The sequence below is a fragment of the Lepus europaeus genome, chromosome 19 (assembly GCF_033115175.1).
Source record: "Lepus europaeus isolate LE1 chromosome 19, mLepTim1.pri, whole genome shotgun sequence".
Lineage (NCBI taxonomy): Eukaryota > Metazoa > Chordata > Mammalia > Lagomorpha > Leporidae > Lepus > Lepus europaeus.
In genome coordinates, this window is record NC_084845.1 from 15167801 (window position 1) to 15188070 (window position 20270).

At 57.8% G+C, this 20270-nt stretch overlaps 1 protein-coding gene and 1 non-coding gene across 2 annotated transcripts; one reads left to right on the forward strand and one right to left on the reverse strand.

Annotated features, from left to right (window-relative positions):
• The first annotated feature begins 2924 nt into the window (after positions 1-2924).
• PRODH2 (proline dehydrogenase 2) lies at positions 2925-12835 on the forward strand. Its single transcript, XM_062176590.1, has 10 exons — positions 2925-3166; positions 3240-3436; positions 3526-3667; positions 3755-3841; positions 6874-6954; positions 7037-7192; positions 7283-7449; positions 11101-11211; positions 11611-11696; positions 12467-12835. Exons 1-10 carry the CDS (start codon positions 2993-2995, stop codon positions 12649-12651), a joined length of 1386 nt encoding a protein of 461 aa, XP_062032574.1. The 5' UTR covers positions 2925-2992; the 3' UTR covers positions 12652-12835.
• A 3372-nt stretch (positions 12836-16207) lies between these two features.
• LOC133748913 (small nucleolar RNA SNORA29) lies at positions 16208-16337 on the reverse strand. The gene has a single exon (XR_009864520.1). It is a non-coding gene; the product is annotated as a small nucleolar RNA SNORA29 (small nucleolar RNA).
• Positions 16338-20270: the final 3933 nt, after the last annotated feature.

Below are 20270 nucleotides of genomic sequence, written 5' to 3' on the forward strand. Positions count from 1 at the left end.
TGCAGGGGCCCAAGGACTAGGGCCATCTTCCACTGCTTTCCCAGGCCACAGCAGAGAGCTAGATTGGAAGTGGAGCAACTGGGGCTCGAACCGGCACCCATAAGGGATGCTGGCACTGCAGACCGAGGCTGTTGGCACACCTGCAAGTACACCATCTCTGAGTGCATCCTGCAGGGGCCGGCGATGTTGGCAGCAAGTTAGGCCACTGCTATGACAACACCATCCCATATGGGGGTGCCTGTTTAAGCCTTGGCTGCTCCACTTCCAATCCAGCTGCCTACTACCATGCCTGAGGAGGCAGTAAATGATGAGTCCGAGTCCTTGGGCCCCTGCCGTCCACATGGGAGAGCTGGATGGAGCTCCAGGCTCCTGGCTTCAGTCTGACCCAACCCTGGCTGTTGTAGCCCTTTGGGGAATGGACCAGTGCATGGAAGATTCTCTCTTTCTCTCTCTCTCTCTCTCTCTCTCTCTCTCTGTGCCCCTCCCTCTTTCTCTCTCTGTCACTCTGCCTTTCTCATAAATAAATAAACATTTAAAAAGAAAGAAAGTGCATCCTCCAGCCCCAGGTTGAGCCTCCCACATTCACTTACTAAATGCCTGCAGCAGCCAGAGCTTGGTCGGGCCAAAGTCAGGAGCCTGGAGCTCAGCCTGGGTCTCCCGCGTGAGCAGCAGGAGCCCAACTGCTTGAGCCATCACTTGCTGCACCTGCCAGCGCGTGCATCTGTAGGAAGCTTGAATTGGAAGTGGAGCCAGGACCAAACCCAGGCAACTAGATACATGACACAGACAACCCAAGGGGCATCTTTATTAATTTTTAAAGATTTATTAATTTATTTGAAAGTCAGAGTTACAGAGAGAGAGAGAGAGAGAGAGAGAGAGAGATCTTCCATCCGTTGATTCACTCCCCAAATGGCTGTGTACCTGGGACCAGGTCAGGTGAAGCCAGGAGCCAGGAACTTCTTCTGGGTCTCTTACATGGATGCAGGGGCCCAAGGACTTGGGCCAGCCTCTGCTGCTTTCCCAGGTGCATTAGCAGGGAGCTGGATCAGAAGTGGAGTGGTGGAGACTCGAACTGGTGCCCATGTAGGATGCTGGTACTGCAAAGGGTGGCTTAACCCACTATGCCACAATGCTGGGCCTGGGTTTTTTGTTTTTGTTTTTGTTTTTGTACAGGCAGAGTGGACAGTGAGAGAGAAAGGTCTTTCCTTTTCCATTGGTTCACCCCCCAATGGCTGCTGTGGCCGGCACGCTGTGGCCGGCACACCGTGGCCGGCGCACCGTGCTGATCCGAAGCCAGGAGCCAGGTGCTTCTCCTGGTCTCCCATGCGGGGGCAGGGACCCAAGCACTTGGGCCATCCTCCACTGCACCCCCGGGGCCATAGCAGAGAGCTGGACTGAAAGAGGAGCAACTGAGACAGAATCTGGCGCCCCGACTGGGACTAGAACCCGGGGCGCCGGCGCCACAGGCAGAGGATTAGCCTATTGAGCCGTGGCGCCGGCCTGGGCCTGGGGCTTTTAAAAGCCTCGGTGCCTGAGACCGAGTAATCAAATTCCCTGGGAGTGAAGTCCAAATGTCATCATTTCAAAAGCTGAGTGCTGCCGGGGCCAGCATTGTGGAGTAGCAGGACTAGCACGCCACCTGTGACACCAGCATCCCATATGGGCACCAGCACGAGTCTCGGCTGCTCCACTGCTCATCCAGTTCCTTAGTTATGCACCTGGGAAAGCAGCAGCCAAGCCTCAAGTGCTTGGGCCCCTGCACCCATGCGGGAGACCTGGAGGAAGCTCCTGGCTCCTGGCTTCAGCCTGGCCCAGCCCTGGCTGTTGCAGCCATCTGGGGAGTGAACCAGTGGATAGAGGATCTCTTGTTCTTTCTCCCTCTGTTTCTGTGACTCTGCCTTTCAGATAAATAAATAAAATCTTTTAAAAAAAAAAAAAAGCGGAGTACTGGCCGTGACGCAGATGTCCTTCAACAAGAGACTAGAAGAGACGCTGAGGTGTATCCATCTTGTGAGGCGCTAGCAAGGAGCAGCTATGGGAACCCGCAAGAGCTTGGGCAAATCTCAAAAGACATTATGCTTAGTGAGAGAAGCCCGGCTCCAGGATTATGGACCGCGTGGTTCCGTATCGTGGCGTTCTCCAAAAGACCAAACTGAAAGATGAAAGGCACTAGTGGATACCAGGGAGTGCGGGTGGGGGGAAGGTGTGGTTATAAACAGGGACTTCTGAAATGATAGGGCTGCTCTTACCCTCATCGGGTGGTGCAGTGGAGCTGCACATGTGTTAAAATTCACTAACGGCGCACCGAAGGGGAAGCAGTTACTGTATGACCATTAGAAACGTAACAATGAAGAAGATCCCCGAGAGATGGCGGGGCGTGAACAAGGTAAACACTTTTTCATTACTGTGTAGTATTCCACTGCAAGAATGTACCCCAGTGTACTTATCCAGTCTCCTGTTGATGGAAATCTGGGAGGTTCCCATTTGGGGCTTCGAGTAAACATCAGTGCAGTGACCTGCATGCTGTACTTTCTGTGTGATGCCCATGGTCAAGTTCTCTAGGATACATACTTAGCAGGGGACATTCGGGTAATAGGTTGTGTGTGTTTTCTCTCAACAGCACCATACTGTTTCCTGTTTCAAGACAAACAGGCTAACTGGCTCACCCAAGATGGCAAAGCCACACCGCCTTGAACCCACAGAGCCTTGCGGCTGTCCCGTGGCCTCACTCAGTGCCTCCTGGCATAAGGCGGGTGCTCCATGGGTGTGCGGTGCTGTGCCGAGGGTCACGGGGGGCTGTTACAGTGGGCTCCTTTCCTGTTACCGTTACTCTGGACTCTGTCCCCATTGGTTAATGATTATCTGTGATCTTGTGAGCCTAAAGTTTCGCCCGGTTAATCAGTCACTGCCCCCTAGCTGGGTAAGGGGCTGTTGGTGCACCTGCAGCCCCCAGTGCCCCTCCTTCCAGCGCAGAAGTGGCAAGGGACGCGTGATGCTGCAGGCCAGCCGAGCGCTCTCTTCCCAAGCCGGCCCCTCCGCGGGCGGCTGGCAGCCCCTGCACTTTGATGGGGCGGCCTTCCACCTCAAGGGCACAGGAGAGCTGGCGCGGGCTTTGCTAGTGCTGCGGCTGTGTGCCTGGCCCCCTCTGGTCACCCACGGGCTGGCGGTGAGCAGTGGCCCCGGAGACCGGCCTGGAAGCTGCTCCGGCCGATTCTGAGCCCCTGCTCCCTGTCACCCAGCTTCAGGCCTGGTCTCAGCGACTCCTGGGTTCCCGGCTCTCAGGCGCGCTGCTCCGAGCATCCTTCTATGGGCAATTTGTGGCTGGAGAGACGGCTGAGGAGGTGAGGGGCTGTGTGCGGCAGCTCCAGGCCCTAGGCCTCCGGCCCCTGCTGGCAGTCCCCATAGAGGAGGAGCCAGACTCGGCTGAAAAGACTGGGTGAGTAGGGGGCCAGGGCCCAGGGAGGCGGGAGGATGGCGGTGAGCGGGTTCCCAGGCTCCCAACCCTGCTGCCTGCTGGCTGGACAGTGAGGACTGGTACGAGGCAAACCTCCGCGCCATGCTGCGGTGCGTGGACCTGTCACGAGACCTCCCGGAGCCCTTAGGCCTGACTGGGAGCAACAACCTCATGCAAATAAGGATGACGGCACTGACCAGCCCTCGGCTCTGTGTAAGGCATGGGCAGGGGTGGGGAGGGGAGAGGACCTGGCTGCCCACCAGGCCCCCCCTCACCTCTGCACACACCACCCCATTGCAGAAGGAGCTAGCTTCACGGGTCAGCCAGCAAGGGGCCTCCTCGGAGCTGAGCCCCGAGAGGCTGGCAGAAGCCATGGACTCTGGGCAGGTAAGGACCGCGGGCGGAGACTGCCAGGGTCGAGGCTTGGACGCCCCAGGCACCAACAGGTTCAGACTGCACGGCATTCATTCATTTATTTAGGAGGCACACAGACATAGAGAAACTCAGATGATCTATCCATCTGTATATCTATATCTATATCTATATCTATATCTATATCTATATCTATATCTATCTGGAGAGAGTGAGGGATCCTGTTGCCATGGATTCGTTCTGAGAGGAAGAGCATGGTGGGGTCAAGAGGCGCAGAGTCACCACACAGACCCTGGGAGCTGGGCGAAAGCAGGCCAGAGGCGAGCAGCCCACAGACTCATTTATTTCAGTTGGTTTAGCAGCTTATATAGCCGAGGCAGCCAATCCGGTCAAGGGGCTGTTTATGCCCTAACCAATCACAGCCTGTTGCCAGGCAGTTTCTGTTGCCAGCGACCATCTTGGCATGGCCTTCTCATTCCACCACAGGATCCCATCCATTGGTTCATGCCTCCAAAGGTCCACAACGGCCCAGAGTTGGGCCAGGGCCCAAACTGAGGCTGGGAACTCACTCCTGGTCCCCCACGTGAGTGGCAGGAACTCAACTACTTGAGCCATCCCCGCTGCACTCACGGATCCCCAGGGTCTGCACTCACAGGAACCTGGAATCAGGAGCCTGACCTGATACCCGAGCGCAGGCTCTCTGACCTTGGACTTGGGAGTCTCGGCTGCCTGCGCCATTGCTGCGCCAAGCACCTGCCCTCCAGACTGTACCGCATTTAGCCAGCATCACCTCCCAGCTTGGAACCAGCAGGAAAAGTGTGGTGCTGCTCTGGGGTGCGGCTGGAATGGATGGATTGTGGGTCACTGGGGGTGGAGGGCAGGGGCTCTGGGGGCTGGCAGCTCTCAGAGGAGGGACTGGGACGGCAGCTGTTTGTGGACCAATAGGAAGTATGTCAATACTTTAGCCGTCATCACTGCCACACCGGCGTGTGCTGCCTGGAGGTAAGCACTGATCAGACCCAAGAGACTTCAGTCTATCCATTCATTCATTCACTCATTCATTCCTTTTGTCTCTGTTTCCTCCCTCCCCTCCCTGCCATCGGCAGCAGCTCCATGCTGTATAATGTGTGTTTTTCTGTGACTGTAATCTCATTTTGTCATGTGCATACAAGAGGCTTAAAGATGTTCATGAGGAAAAAATGAAATGAACGATAGTGTGTATCTCCCGTGAACTTTTTGAAAGCCCCCTTTAGTGTTTGGGGGGCATGTTCCCCCCAGTTTTATCGTGAAGAATTTCAAACATACAAAAGTCAGTGAACACTCGCGTACCTATCACCTTTAACATTTAACTATGCTCACGTTACATCATAGCCACTCTCCTAATCATCCCTCTCTCCAATCAATCTATCATTTCTTTTAAATTTATTCGAGAGAGAGAGAGAGAGCAGGTGAGCGAGCGAGCTCCTGGTTCACACCTCAGTTGCCCACAATGGCCTGGACTGGGCCAGGTTGAAGCTGGGAGTCAGGAATGCAGTGCAGGTCTCCACGTGGGTGGCAGGACCCCAACTATTTGAGCCACCCCCTGCGGCTCCAGGGGCTGCACTGGCAGGAAGCTGGGGTCGGGAGCCGGAGCTGGGGAGCGAACCCAGGCCCCCTGACACGGGACAGAGGTGTCTTAACCTCTGGGCCCAACACCCACCACCATCCTATTTTTTGACACATTTCCAAGTAAGTTTTAGACATCAGTATACTTCTCCCCCTAAATGTGCCAGGATGTGTGAATCATTAATTAGAGTTCAATAATTAATTACAATGTGCTTGTTCCTTTTGAAATTGAATAGACATACAGTGAAAGATACAAGGTACAAATGAACTTTGACGAATGCACACACCTGAGCAATGCAAGTTCTTTCTTATCAATATGTAAAAGATTTCCACCACCGCCGAGTTTCTTCCTACCCTTTTCTACCGGGGGGGGGGGGCATATTTTATTTATTTTTTACTTCTTTGGGAGACAGTCAGAGATCCCATCGCTTGGTTCACTCTCCTTAAAGGCCCCCAAGGGATGGGGCTAGGCAGGGGCTGAACTCAATTGCCAGGAATTTAATGTAGGCTCCCACGCAGGAGGCCAGGATCCAGTTACTTCACCTGTGGCCGCTGCCTGCCGGGGTCTGCGTTCACAGGAAGCTGGAGTGAAAAGCCGGAGCTGGGGCCCAAACCAGCACTGTGATGTGGGAGGTGGCCTTCCGACTGCTCCCTTAAACAGCTGCTCCACAGAGCAGTGTCCAAGTCTGCACCACCCCCAACCAACGCTGCACTAGACACTCCAATGTGTCTTCTCCTAGTCTTTATTTTTAAGAATTGTTTAAAAAGATATATTTATGTGAAAGAGCTGCAGAGAGAGAGGAAGAGACAGCAAGAGAGATAGCTATCTGGTTGAATACGTGGATTTGGAACTCACAGATACAGAGCACCACGTATGCATTTGGTGTTAGCCACATCCTGTCCTGGTTTGATCCAGGCACACTTCACATAGCAACTTTTTTTCCCCCAAAGATTCATTTCTATATTTAAAGGCAGAGCCAAGAGCTGCATCTGGGTTCTCCCACAGGGGTGCAGGGGCCCCAGCACTTGGGCCATCTTCCGCTGCTTTCCTAGGCGCAATAACAGGGAGCTGGATCAAAAGTGGAGCAGCCAGGACTCGAACTTGTGCCCACATGGGATGCTGGTGCTGCAGGCGGCGGCTTTACCTGCTATGCCACAGCGCCGGCCCCTATCTTCTTCCTCTTACAGAGAAAAAAACTGAGGCCCAGAGAGGTCACATGACCTGCTCAAGGTCACACAGTAAGCGGCAGAGCAGGGTTCAAACCCAGAGTGCGACCCATGTAGCGCACCCCAGTGAATGGTGCCCGTCCCATACAGCTACGTTTCTGACGTCTGACAGTTGCCAAACTCTTCCCCTCCCTGGAGGTTGGGGACGAGGAGACTCAGGCCTTAGAAGGGTCCCGGGGTCCTGAGCCCCTCTCGTCTTCCCTGCTGTCCCCTAGGGCCTTCAGGTCTCCTTCCTCAACGCCAGGCAGAACCACCACCTGCAGGCCTCTCTGAGCCGCTTGCACCGCGTGGCACAGGTAAGGCCTTGGGCCGGGTCGGCTGGGCTGCCGCGCGCGTGCGCACCCCGGGGGCCCTGACCGCAGTCTCCCCCTCCCCCAGCACGCCCGGGCGCGGCACGTGAGGCTCCTGGTGGATGCCGAATACACCTTCATCAACCCTGCGCTCTCTCTGCTGGTGGCCGCCCTGGCCGTGCGCTGGAACAGCCCCGGGGAAGGCGGGCCGTGGGTGTGGAACACGTACCAGGCCTATCTGAAGGTGCGTGGTCTGCTTGGCAGGACCGTGGCTGGGGTTCCCGAGGGTCTCCACACCACGCGAGCCTGCCTGTGTGCCTCCCGCCCCCTCCAGGACACCCACGAGCGACTGGGGCGGGATGCTGAGGCCGCTCACAGGGCGGGCCTGGCCTTCGGTGTTAAGTTGGTTCGCGGGGCCTACCTGGTCAAGGAGAGAGCCGTGGCACGACTCCAGGGAACCGAAGATCCCACTCTGCCTGACTATGAGGCCACCAGTCGCAGGTAGGGCTGGGCCAGGCCGGTCCTGGCCAGAAACAGTAGTGACATCTGGAGCTCCCTCTGCCCGCCAGGCTGTGAGCTGAGCAGGCCCGGGGCACCTCCGTCCTCCTCCCTCTCTTGGGCCCAGGACGCCCTCACTTGCCTGGCCACCACCTGCTCGTAGCCAGAGGAAGCCCGTTAATCCCTAAGTCAGGTCATGTGCCCCCCACCCCACCCCGTCACTCCCTCCATAGCCCCCAGCACCAGGTCAGTAACCCCTCAGGTCCTGCTGTATCCACAGGCGCCACATGATCTGGTCCCTCTCGCTCACTCACTCCAGCCCTGCTAGGCCCCCTCGTGATCCCCACCACCTGGAAGGTTCCTTCCTCTAGACAGCTGCACGGCTCAGTCCCCCAGGCTCTCAGGGGGCCACAGAGGCTTGTTCAAGTTGCAGGGCAGAAGTGGCGAAGCCAGGCTTAGAATCCAGGCTCATCTCCCAGACCTGCGAGGGTGCCAAGGCATGCTCGTAGACTTCATGACTGGGAGCATTTTTTAAATTGAGAGATAATTCACATATCGTAAAATCCACCGTTTTAAAGTGCACAATTCAGTAGAGTTTATTCAAAAGTTGAGCGACCACCACCACTGTCTAACTCCAGAGCCTTTGCATCGTGGCAAAGAGAAGCCCCACGCCCATTAGCGGTCATCATTCATCCTCTGCCCCCCTCAGCCCCCAGCAGCCTCTGCTCTCTGTTTCTGTGGGTCTGCCAATCCTGGACACTTCACAGAAAGAGAATCCTACAATACGTACACTTTGTACGTGGCTCCTCCTACTTAGTAGGATGCTTTCAAAGCTCACCCATGTCGTAGCCTGAATCACAACTTCATTCCTTTTTACAGCTGCATAATATTCCATTGCGTGGATAGACCACATTTTGCTTATCATTCATCAATTGGTGGACATGTGGGTCGTTTCCACTCTGGGGCTACTATAGACAAAGCTGCCGCTGTGAACATTCATGGGCAGGTTTTGGTGTGAACATACATTTTCAGTTCTCTAGGGGACAGACCTCGGGGTGGAGTTGTTGTTGAACTTTCTGAGAATTGTCAGGTGGTTTTCCAAAGTGGCTGCGACATTTTACATTTGCTCCAGCAATGCATAAGAGCTTTCATTTTTCCATATCCTTTCCAACCTAGTACCATAGATGTTTTAATATAGATTTTGAATAAATAATGAGTCCATGTGGTTCAAACCCCCAAATGACATGAAGACAAAAGCCCTGATGGATTTCACTCTCACACATATCCCCATCTAATCATGGAGTCTCCATGTCCCCCTGCCCCAGGTAACCACTTTAGCTTCTTATTTATTTATAAGACAGAGTTACAGAGAGAGGCACAGAGACAAAGAAAGAGAGAGGTCCTCCATCCACTGGTTTAGTCCCCAAATGGTCGCAACAGCCAGAGCCGAGCTGATCTGAAGCCAGGAGCCAGGAACTTGTGCAGGGACCAAGGACTTGGGCCATCTTCCACTGCTTTCCCAGGCCATTATCAGGGAGTTGGATCAGGAGTGAAGCAGCTGGGGGACTTGAACCGGTGCCCATGTGGAATGCTGGCGCTGCAGGTGGTGGCTTTACCTGCTATGCCACAGCGCCGGCCCTTGCTTTAGCTTCTTACATGTGTTTCCTATGTTCCTTTCTTGTTTTCCTTTTAATATTTATTTATTTCAAAGGCAGAGTTATAGACAGAAGGAGAGACGGGGGAGAGAGTGAGAGAGAGAGATTTTCTATCCCCTAGGTCACTCCCCAAATGATCACAACAGCTGGGGCTGGTCTGGGCCAAAGCAAAAAACCAGGAGCCCCCTCCAGGTCTTCCATGTGGGTGGCAGGGGTCTAAGTACTTAGGCCATCTGCCACCACTTTCTCCAGCACATTAGTAGGGAGCCAGGATTCGAACCGTTGTCCATGTGGGATGTGCACACTGCAGGTGGTGGCTTAACTTGCTGGGCCACAATGCCAGCTCCTTCCATGTGTCCTTATGCATGTTCAGGCACATACGAAGATTTTTAAACATTTTGTTTATTCTCTGTGCAAAAGAGATTATGCCTACAAACTGCTCCTTGCTTCTCAGTATCTTTTTTTTTTCCAGTAATCCAGTGCTTCTTTATTTATTTTATTTGAAAGGCAGAGTAGGGGCCAGCGCTGTAAAGCTGCTGCCTGCAGAGCCGGCATCTCATATGGATGCCAGTTCAAGACCCGGCTGCTCCACTTCTGATCCAGCTCTCTTCTGTGGCCTGGGAAAGCAGTAGAAGATGGCGTGGGAGACCCGGAAGAAGCTCCTGGCTCCTGGCTTTGATCAGTGGAGCTCCAGCTGTTGCAGCCAATTGGGGTGTGCACCAGCGGATGGAAGACTCTCTCTCTCTCTCTCTCTCTCTCTCTCTCTCTCTCTCTGCCTCTCCTTCTCTCTCTGTGTAACTCTTTCAAATAAATAAATCTTAAAAGAGAGAGAGAGAGGCAGAGTTACAGAGAGAGAGTTCTTCTATCCCCTGGAAATGGCTGCCACAGCTGGAGCCGGGCCACACCCAGACCGAAGCCAGGAGCCAAGAGCTTCCTCCGGGTCTCCCATGCGGGTGCAGGGGCCCAAGCACCTGGGCCATCTTCTGCTGCTTTCCCAGGCCATTTGCAGCCAAGAATTGAACCAGTGCCCATATGGGACGCCTGCATTGCAGACAGCAGCTTAACCCGCTGTGCCACAGTGCACACCCCTCCAATCGGTATCTTAAAGGCAGGGGAGTCTAGCGACAAGGAGCCCAGGCTCTGGAGCATCAGGCAGCCTGGGTTCCCATCCCTGCCCGGCCGATTCTTGCCAGGTGACTTGGGGATAAAACATGAACTAAACCCGTTCCCCTCTGAAATGTGCAGACAACTCTGATGCTCCCATAGACCTTGGGTTGGTCTGGGGAGTAGATGAGTGGTTAGATTTTTCCCACAAATCCAAGCAAGGGAAAGGAAATTGAGCAAAGGGCTGAACTCTAGCAGTGTGGGCAAGGTCCGGGGACCTTCCCCGGGAGGAATGGCCATTACCCAGAGCGGGGAGCCGTCTCTAGGCCTGTGCTGTGGCTGACAGAGGGCAGGGTAGGGTGGCCTCGCTGTCTTGGCAAAACACCAGCATGCTCTCTCTCCTCTTACCTTCTGACCTCCTGCGTGGGACTCCGTTTCCTCGGGGGCAGAGAACACACCCGGGGTGCAGGGAGGAGCAGCAGCAGGGGTGGCACGGGGCTGACCACAAGCTGGGTGAGCGCTGGCCAGGCTCTGCGCCCTGTTCCAGGCGGCGTCCCTCCTCCTCTCTGCCTGAGCCCTAGCTCTCCGAGCTGGCTGCCCGCTTGGGGACGTCTGAGCTGTTGTCAGTCACATCCTGGAGACCACGCTGCAGGGAATAACCTAGCGTGTGGACAGGACCCTTGGTTGTGACCTGACCTCACTCCACCCTCCCAACAGCGCGATGCGGTGGGCTTGCCTTGTTACAGGAGAGGAAAATGCTGGCCCTTGTAGCTGGTGCAGGTGACAGGGAGGAAGTCTCTGGCCACGGAGACCCCCTCCCCGAGGACAGGAATCCCCGGTCCCTGGCGCCTGACCCTTGCTCACCAGGAGAGTTGAGTGGAGCATCTCCCTTCAGTTACAGCCGCTGCCTGGAGCTGATGCTGACCCACGTGACCCGCCGTGGCCCCCTGTGCCACCTCATGGTGGCTTCCCACAATGAGGAGTCTGTTCGCCAGGCAACCAGGCGGTACGAGGTGGGGGAGGGGGGAACAGGCACCCTCAAAAGAGCCTCCTCCCTCCTCTTCCCGCTCACATGCCAGGGACGGGCAGAGGGTGGTGGACCTGGGCCAGGCAGGAACAGTGAGGTGTTCGCAGGAGCATGTTAGAGATGTTGAAGCCGTGTCATGCTGTGGGTCCCCTAGCTGGACGAGACATTAACCCTTGTTGGCTGGAGCGCGGGGAGGTCCGAGGGTTCCAGGAAAATGACTGCGACTTACTGGGCGACTTTCAAAGGGCTCATTTATCATCAGGTTAAGAAATACTTCTCTTTTTGAGTTTCTGGAATAGGCACGCGGGTGCGTAATGGCCCCCGGGACAGCTCTGGCTGCCGCCTCTGTCCAGCTCCCTAACGTGGCCTTTTCTGTAGCATGTGGGAGCTGGGCATTCCTCTGGATGGGCCTGTCTGCTTCGGACAACTCCTGGGCATGTGTGACCACGTCTCCCTAGTGCTGGGTAAGTGGCCGGCCCATCCCCTGCGTGCCCACCCCCTCACTCCTCACCCTAGCCGGGTCCCTCCGCCCTTCCCACCAGTGCACGCAGGCTCCCAGCCAGAGCGGCTGCTTCTGCTGCTCCTCCACCACGGTGCCCGGTTTCCTGTAGATTTTGTAGTCCTGACCCTGCTGCTCCCCAGGGCCCGACACCAGACTTCAGTTTTCTTCTGTCAGGTGCTAAGGGGTACAAAGCCACTTTGCCCAAAATTCACAGCTTGAGGGTTCCTTGAGACAGCCTAGTGTTGCAAGTTTGGGTTAACCATGGCCACAAGCTCCTAAGAGATGGGTTTTCCAGTTTTCTTTCCTGCTCTGCTTATGGCCAAGATACGGGAAGGAGGGAGGGGCGACTTGTGTTAACTCTTTCTTTGAGAATGTCGCTCTTCGGGGTTCCAGCTTCGCCGAGGAATGTTCCCCTCTATGGCTGTCACCTGAGTCAGGTTAAGCCCATGTGTAGCTTCTGCAGCTCCGAGATCCCCGAATAGTTCCTGCTACCTGCACGGGGCAGGAGCGGCCTCCTGTGTGCCCCTTCCTGCTTTGGCGCCTCGCTGTGTCTTAGCGCTTGGATGAGTACACGCATTACTCTCTCAGAAGCACCTTCATCACGTTAGGGTTTTCAGAAACGTTTGCTGCAAGGGTTTTAGCCCTTGCACTGCGAGATTCGTAGCTCAGCTAGTGCGCCACGTTCGCAGTCTCCAAGCCCAAGCCCGCACCCCGCCAACACTCTCCCCCCAGGACAGGCCGGCTATGCGGTGTACAAGTCGATCCCCTACGGCTCCCTGGAGGAGGTGATCCCCTACCTGATCCGGAGAGCCCAGGAGAACCAGAGTGTGCTGCAGGGCGCCCGCAGGGAACAGGTGCTGCTCAGCCAAGAACTATGGCGGAGGCTGCTGGGGGGAGGCCTCAGGGCATCCCGTTAGCAGCCCCGGGAGGCGCGTGGCTAACAGAGGTCCCAGCCACTGCCGGTGCCTCTGTCCTGCACGGCAGCCGCCTCCTGGGGTAGGCATCACCTCGCATCAGCCAGGCCAAGTGTGGCGGCTCTGCAGTTTGGGAGATCCTTCTCTTCAAGGAAAACAAAATAAAAATAACAACAGCAACAGACAACTATATTTATTTTCACTTTATCTGAAAGGTAAAGAGAGAGAGAGACCTTCCATCAGCTGGTTCACTCACCCCCAATGCCCACAACAGTCAGAGCCGGGCCGGGCTGAAGTCAGGAGGCAGGAACTACATCTGGGTCTCCCACGTGGGCGGCAGGGGCCCAAGACAAAAGGCCACTCATCTGGGCAGGGGCAGAGGGCCAGTCAAACCAGCCCCTCAGATCCTAAGCGTCGAATGCAGCCCCTTCAGCGCTGGGCTCTGAGGGGAACTGTGCTGGGGGCACAGCAGGGACAGCCCAGGCCCCGCCCCAGAGGGCTTAGTCCAGGGTGGGGAGCAGACCCCTACCCAGAGGCGGCACCTGATCCAGACCGGTGGTGGTGATCCGGAGGGCGTCCCGGGAAATTTACCAGAGCAGCCAGCCAAGACTGACAAAGACAGGGGCGTGTGTGTAAGCAGAGAAGTGTGACACAGATCGCACAGCGGGGAGACAAGGCTGGAGGGGCCAGACACGGGCTTCAGGTCAGTCCCGGGGGTACTGGGGAGTCAGTAAGGTTTCAGGCAGGAGTGGGACAGGCTCAACCTGCCTTTAAGGTCTCCCTCGGTTGTGGCGCAGCGGGTCAAGCCTCTGCCTGCCACCCATAGGATCACTGGTTTGAGTCCCAGCTGCTCCACTTCTGATCCAGCTCCCTGCCGCTAGAGTGCCTGGGAAAGCAGCCGAAGACCGCTCAAGTACTTAGGGCCCTGCCACTCACACGGGAGACCCAGATGGAGCTCCTGGCTCCAGTCAAGGCCTAGCCACTGTGGCCATTTGCAGAGTGAACCAGTGAATGGAAGGTCTCTCTCTCTCTCTCTGAACTATGCCTTCCAAACAAATAAATAAATCTCCTGGCTGGACTAGAATGTGGAGCCAGGCTGGGAGGCCAAGAGAGGCTGGGTTGGGGGGTGGGGAGGCTGCCAGGAATGCCGGAGGGGGCTGGTTAAAAGGGCTGTCGGGAGGCTGAGAGGGGAGCCATGAGCTGCCGGGCCTGATGGCAGGGAACTGGCCAGCGTGAGGCCAGAGCTCTGGGTTGGAGGGGGACAGTGGGGCCAACCCTGAGACAGGGCCCTGAGAGAAGACACAGTTAGGGGGATACACCGAGGCCAGGGTGGGACTTGGTGGGCACTAGGGGGGGGTCTCAGGTCTGAGGCTCTGGGGAGAGGCTGGGGCAGCCCCACTGGGAGGAAACAGCCCATGCAGTGGGTGAGGAGCATGGCAAGAAGACAGCCCTGGGGTCCAGCGCTGTGGTGTAGTGGCTAAAGCTGCTGCCTGCAGCACCAGCATCCCATATGGACCCCGGTTCGAAGCCCAGCTGCTCCACTTCTGATCCAGCTCTCTGGTGTGACCTGGTAAAGCAGTGGAAGATGGCCCAAGTGCTTGGGCCCCTGCACCTGTGTGGGAGATCCAGGAGAGGCTCCTGGCTCCTGGCTTTGGATAGGTCCAGCTCTGGCTGTTGCAGCCACTTGGGGAGTGAACCAGCGGATGAAAGACCCCCCCCCCCCGCTTCTGCCTCTCTGTAGCTCTGCCTTTCAAATAAATAAATACATCTTAAAAATAAATAAATAAACCTTTAAAATAAATAAATAAATAAATAAGACAGACCTGGACAGCTGTACAGGACCCCCTGCCCCAAAGAGGTCCGTCCTGGAGGGGTAGGAAAGAACGGAGGGCCGTGTAAAACGCAGCCCAGGGCTCTGGGGCAGACATCGCGGTCGCTTCGCCATGGCGGAGGGACCTCGCTCCGAGGAGGGCAGGCGTGCAAATCCCACAGGAAACCACCGATGCGCACCCGCGCCTGGGATTCCCGCCCAGTGTGCAGGGGTCACGTGGCAGTCCGCGCAGCCCGCTGAGCCCAACGGTAGGTGCACAGCCGCCTGGGGCGGGATCTGGGCCTAGAACTTTCTTAGAGCTTTGCGGGCCCTCAGATCTCCACCAGAGCCCGCCCTGCGCCCCCCGCCCTTCCTCTTCACTCCTCCACAGCCCTCAGAGCCCCCTCCCACCTGGAGACCCCACCTCACCTCAGAAGTCCCCCCCCCAGCAGACCCTGTGCCCCATCCCAAGGATGCGGCCCTTAGACCCCTCCCTAGCCCCCTACCCCACCTGTAGCCCCCGCCCCCGACATACGCGCCCCTCCCGCACCTAAGTCCACGCCCCCTCCCGCAGCCCCTCCCCCAGCCGCAGGCTCTGCGGGCAGCCCTGGAGCCCAGAGCGCCCAGAGCGGCCGCCGGTGAGCAGACCCTCCCGCCTCTCTGATCCTAACCGGGCGCTCCTCTTCCCGCCGGCAACCTTCAGCGCCCCCTACCAAGCCCTCGGACCCCAAGGCAGGCTCCGAGCGTCTCCCGCCCGCCTTAGGTCCCCTGCGGCCCTCAGACCCACATCCCCTGCCCTGAGCCCCCCTTGAGCCCACCCCCTTTGTCATTCAGAGGCTGCCTTCCCTGCGGGACTGCCCCCTGCCATCCCCGGAACCCCCGCCTGCCCGCAGGAGGCCGCCGCGCCGCCCCCCGGCCCGCACATGCCCTCCCCGCCCCATCGCTTCCCGGTGGAGCTGGGCTCCGTGCGGGGCTCCGACGCCCTGGTGGGCCGCCTGCATCGCCTGGCCATGGCTGGGGGCCCAGGCTGGGGCCTGGCCAAGCTTCTGCGGAGAGGTGAGGGCTTGGCTGCTGGGGCCGCCTTGGGGGTTAGGATCCAGGGGCAGCATGGAGGGCCCAGCTCCAGCTGTGTGCCGGGCACCTGCCCTCCGTGGGCCAGGCCCTGGGGGCTTAAGGGTGAACAGGACCGCGGGATCGCTGTGAAAGATCCCAGAGGAGACGAGCGAATCATGCAAAAGGTGAACATACTCCTGGAAGACAGACCAGCTCACGCCAGCGCCCTAAAGTCTGAATGAACCGGGCGTGTGTGTGTGTGTGTGTGTGTGTGGCTGCAGGTCTCAGGGAGAGGGGCGCGCTGGAGAGGCCGCAGGTCCAGAGACTAAAGAATGTAGGAACTTTTGCAGTTTGTTCCTGGTGATGGGAAACCACCCAGTTATAACCCAGGAGGCCATCGACATGAAATGAACGAGGCGTCATGTCCGTTCTGGAGAATTTGTGAGCTGGCTGTGTGGGCGCTGTCTGAACCTCTAGTCACTTGCTGATTCTTTGAGTTTTCCCTTTTGTTTTCTTCTGTGCTCTGGTGACGGTTTGGTGTTAGCCCTCCAGGATCCAATCTCTGATTTCTTTTTGCTCGCCTTAGGGTCTTGGCCAGAACTCCAAAATCATGTTGTTGGTGGACGTCTCTTTCCTTGTGTTTGATAATAAAGAAAATGACTCTATATTTTGCATTACGTCCAGGCTTTCTACTGGTTTTTTCTGGTCAGCCATTTCATATTTCAAACCCCCTCCGTCTTCTTCAGATCATGGCAGTTTTAATCTATCCACTAAGCACAGCCACTGAACTCTATTAACTGAAGAAAATGTGTAGTCAAATGGGAACTAGATAATTTTTATCAAGTAGGAGTTTTTTCCCCTAATTGCAAGTAGGTATTACTTGTATCAAGTGCTTTTTCTGTATCTAATTAGTTAAATGCCATTTTTATCCTTTGCTTTATAGATTTTCTAATGTTGAATCAATTTTACTCAGTGTTTCTGCATATATGATCATAAATGGAATTGATGTATAATTTTCTAATTCTGGAAACTCATCTGGTTTTGAAATTAAGGGCATGCTAACCTCATAAAAATATGCGCCCCTTCTGTCTGTGTTTTGGAACACCTTGCGTAAGATTCCCTGGTCCCTGAAATGATTTGCGTTGTAAGAAGATGGCCTGCTGAGGCTCTCGAAGGACTGCATTTGTGGGGATCTTGTGGTGGAGAACTCGCCGGGTTGGACCACATGGGAGATTGATTAGCTATGTCTGTAGGGGACCGGGAGAGGACACCTTGTTTTTGCCCTCCCTGAGATGGAGCCTGGAGGAAGAGGAAGGGGAGGGGTGGGGCTGGAACCGAAGGGCTTGGGACTGAGGGAGTGGGTGCACAGGTATTTACTGAAGTGCAGGGGCCGAGGAGGTTGCTGCCTGAGTTTTTTGATTTGAGAGGTTTCCTGGTAAAGCCCGAAGGGCTTGCTTGTCTTGGTTTTGAACGGGGACCACATAGGACCGTGTGTGCACAGTGCTGAGTTAGCAATGGTGGGGGCCACCTGCCCAGACCGCCCCCAAGGCTCCTGTAAGCCCAAGTCCCCGTGAAGTCCATTTCCACCCGGCCCCTGGGAACCTGTCTGTGAGACGGGCATGGCAGGTGGATGTCTCCTTGCTCCAATTGTGGATTTAATGAATTCTGGGGACTGTTGAGATGGATTCTGAGGCAGAGTCCTTGCTGGCCGGTGGGGGTCCCAGTGGAACCTGGGCAAGGAGGGACTTGGGCAGGTGTTTGCCCAGAGGCCCCCAGGCCCCCTGCCCAGGAATGGGGGCGGGGCCAGTCTAAGCCTCATTGCCCCTCAGTTGTGCAGGTGGACAGTGAGAACTCCGCTGGGCAAACAGGGCTCTTCCTCTCAGCGCTGCTGGGCCACAGCTCTGCCGTGCAGCTCCTGCTGGCCTTTGGTGCCAACCCAAACCAGTGAGTGGACAGGTGACAGTGCCCCACCCCCGGGGCCTGAGCCAGAGCCCCGAGAGATGAGAGCCACGGCTGTCTCCCTGAGGCCGTTCTTCCACCCCCTGGTCCTCCTGGGTCCCGGTGACCCCCGTTGTCCTCTTGTCTCGGCCCCTTCTCATGTTCCAATGACTGTTCCCAACTTCTGGGGGCCTCCTCTGCTCAGAATAACCCTCATCCCTTCAGAGACCCCATTGTGTCCTCGAGCGACCCCTCCCGCTCTGACCCCACCCCCCTGTGTTCAGCCCCCTTTTGTCCCTGCTCTGTCGCTTTCCTAATTGGTGCCCTCTCCTGCTCTGCCGTAGCCGCTGCCTGGATGGCAGCACACCCGTGCACGCGGGTGCCTTCTCCGGCCGCAGTCTGGTGGTGCTGCACCTGCTGCAGGCAGGGGGCGACCTGCGGCTGCGGGACCAGCAGGGCCGCACACCTCGAGACTGGGCTGAGTGGGGTGGTGCCAAGCAGTGCTGGGAGGTAAGCAGTGGCTACGGGGCTCGGGGCAGGGGCTTCAGGGCCAGCGCCCGGCCTCACCCCACATACACCCAACCAGGTGCTGGAGTTGATGCAGCTCTGCCGTGCCCACCTGTCGGCCCTGGTGAACGGCAGTGAGCTGGCACCTGCAGCATCCCTGGGCCTGTTGCAGGCCAGCCCTGGGCTCGGCCTATGTGGCTCCCTGTCCTCACTGTGGCACACAGACAGGTAACTTCACCCTGGAGCCCCCTGGCCCACCACACCCTGCTACCCCAGTCTTAGCTGCAGCCTGCCTTTACTCCAGGTTGCTGAGGCCAGAGCAGATTAGGAGAGCCCCCCAAGCCCCAGCCTTGGGATTCGGCCAGGTGAGTGGTGAGTGGCAGAGGCTGGGGGGCAGGAGCCACCCCTCTCCTCTTCTCACCTCATGGTCCCACTCCCCATCCGCAGCTGAGCAACCTGCAGCCACCGGGGCTGGTAACAGGCGTGCCCCTCGTGGACCCCAAGGAGCTGCTGCCCGCCCAGGGCGAGCCTGACCGCACCTATGAGAGCAGCTCCCACACCCTCATGGCCAAGTGAGAGTCCCTCCCGTTCCCGGTCGTCCAGTCCGGCACTCCTGCTCCCTGAGGCAAGCCCCGCCGTGCACTCTCTCCCCCCGCCTGTCCCCCAGCCTCCTGTGGAGGGGCCATCCGGTGACCGTGCGGCAGCTGAAGGGCCCTGGGACCCGGCCTGATGTGCTGTTGGCTGACCTCCAGCACTGCAGGTACCCGGGCCTGGCCTCCCCCAGCCCATTACCCTGCCCGCCTGACCTAAGCATTACGACAATAGAGGGCAAATGAGTACAGCCCTAGTGGGAGTCCTCAGCCCTGGGCCTCACCTGGCGTGGGGCCCTCCTGGTGGCGGGGAGCAGGTCCCCAGTTCTGTGTGCTAGGCAGGAAAGAGGGGTGCCATGGGTGAGGTACGAGCTGGGAGCTGTGGCACAGGACTCGGGCTTTCTTCTGCCGGTGGCTGGTGCAGATGACCTGCCCTTGGCCCTTGGCCCTTGGCGGGTGGTTCGGGCCCAGAAGCAGCAGGTGAAGGGCCTGCCCTCCTCCTCTCCAGCTCTCTGCACCACCCCAACCTGTTGCTGCTGATGGCACTGAGCCCCTCGGCAGACCTGTCTGGGCTGTGCCTTCTCTTTGAGCCCGTGTGGCTGGGTTCCCTGCACGGGGTGCTGCACCCACAGGGACCGAACAAGGAGGGGCCCCGAGCTGTGCCAGGCCTGCTGCCCGGACGCTTGCTGCTGCAGGTGCTGGAGGCCCTGCTGTTCCTGCAAGCCCGCTGGCGGGCGCACAGCGGCCTCAGCTCCCATGCCGTGCAGCTGGTGCGGCCAGGCCTGGCGAAGGTGAGCAGCCTGGAGCACGGGCGCCCGCTGCAGCGATGCTGGCTGCAGCCCAGGTGAGTGCCTGCCCAGCCCGCCTGCCCCAGGCCCTTGTCTTGCAGCCCCTGGCTCACCGAGCCCATTGGACTCCACAGGCTGCAGCAGGGCTCCCCTTTGGGAGGGCAAGGCCCAGGGCTGCCCCCACCCCCTGAGCTGTACCCATGGCTGCCGCTGGAGCTGATCCACGGGGACACGCCTGTGGCCACCTCGGACCTCTACAGCTTCTGCATCCTGGCCCAGGAGGTCTTCACTGGTCCGTGAGTGACCCTGCCCCCTGCCCCCACTGAAGCACCGCGCCCGCCTGGGTCTCCCTGATAGTGCTTTCTTACAGGAGAGCTGCCATGGGCTGGGAGAGAGGGCCCTGAGGTGAAGGCTAAGTTGGAGGCAGGTGAGGGCCCCGCCCTGGATCCCCTGGTGCCGGTCCCCTACCAGGCTCTGATTCGGGCTGGGCTGGGCCTACGTCCTGCTGACCGCGGCGGCAGCCTGCAGAGCACTCGGTACCTGCTGCGGGAGGCCTTGGCCCAGGTACAGGACGGGGCCGTGGGCAGGGGTGGCAGCTGTGGCAGCCCAGGCAGGGCCCAGCCCCACCCTCAGCCTCATTTCCACAGGTCTCAGCTCCTGGGGTGACTTCCCCAATGAAGGGGAGCACACTGTCACCTGCAGCCCAGGATTTATCACCAGGTTAGAGGGCAAGGAGGGGCTGATGGCAGATCCCGGGCGCAGCTGGGCTGGGCTCCCCTAGTCCAACAACTGCTCTGTCCCCGCCAGAGAAACTGTACTATGAAGTGGCTCCCAGAGCCCAGACCACAGTGATGCCCCCAGGCCCCATCCTGACCCAGGTAGGACTCAGGGCAGGGACGTGGGAGGCCACGGCACCCGGGCAGCCCATGCCAGCTC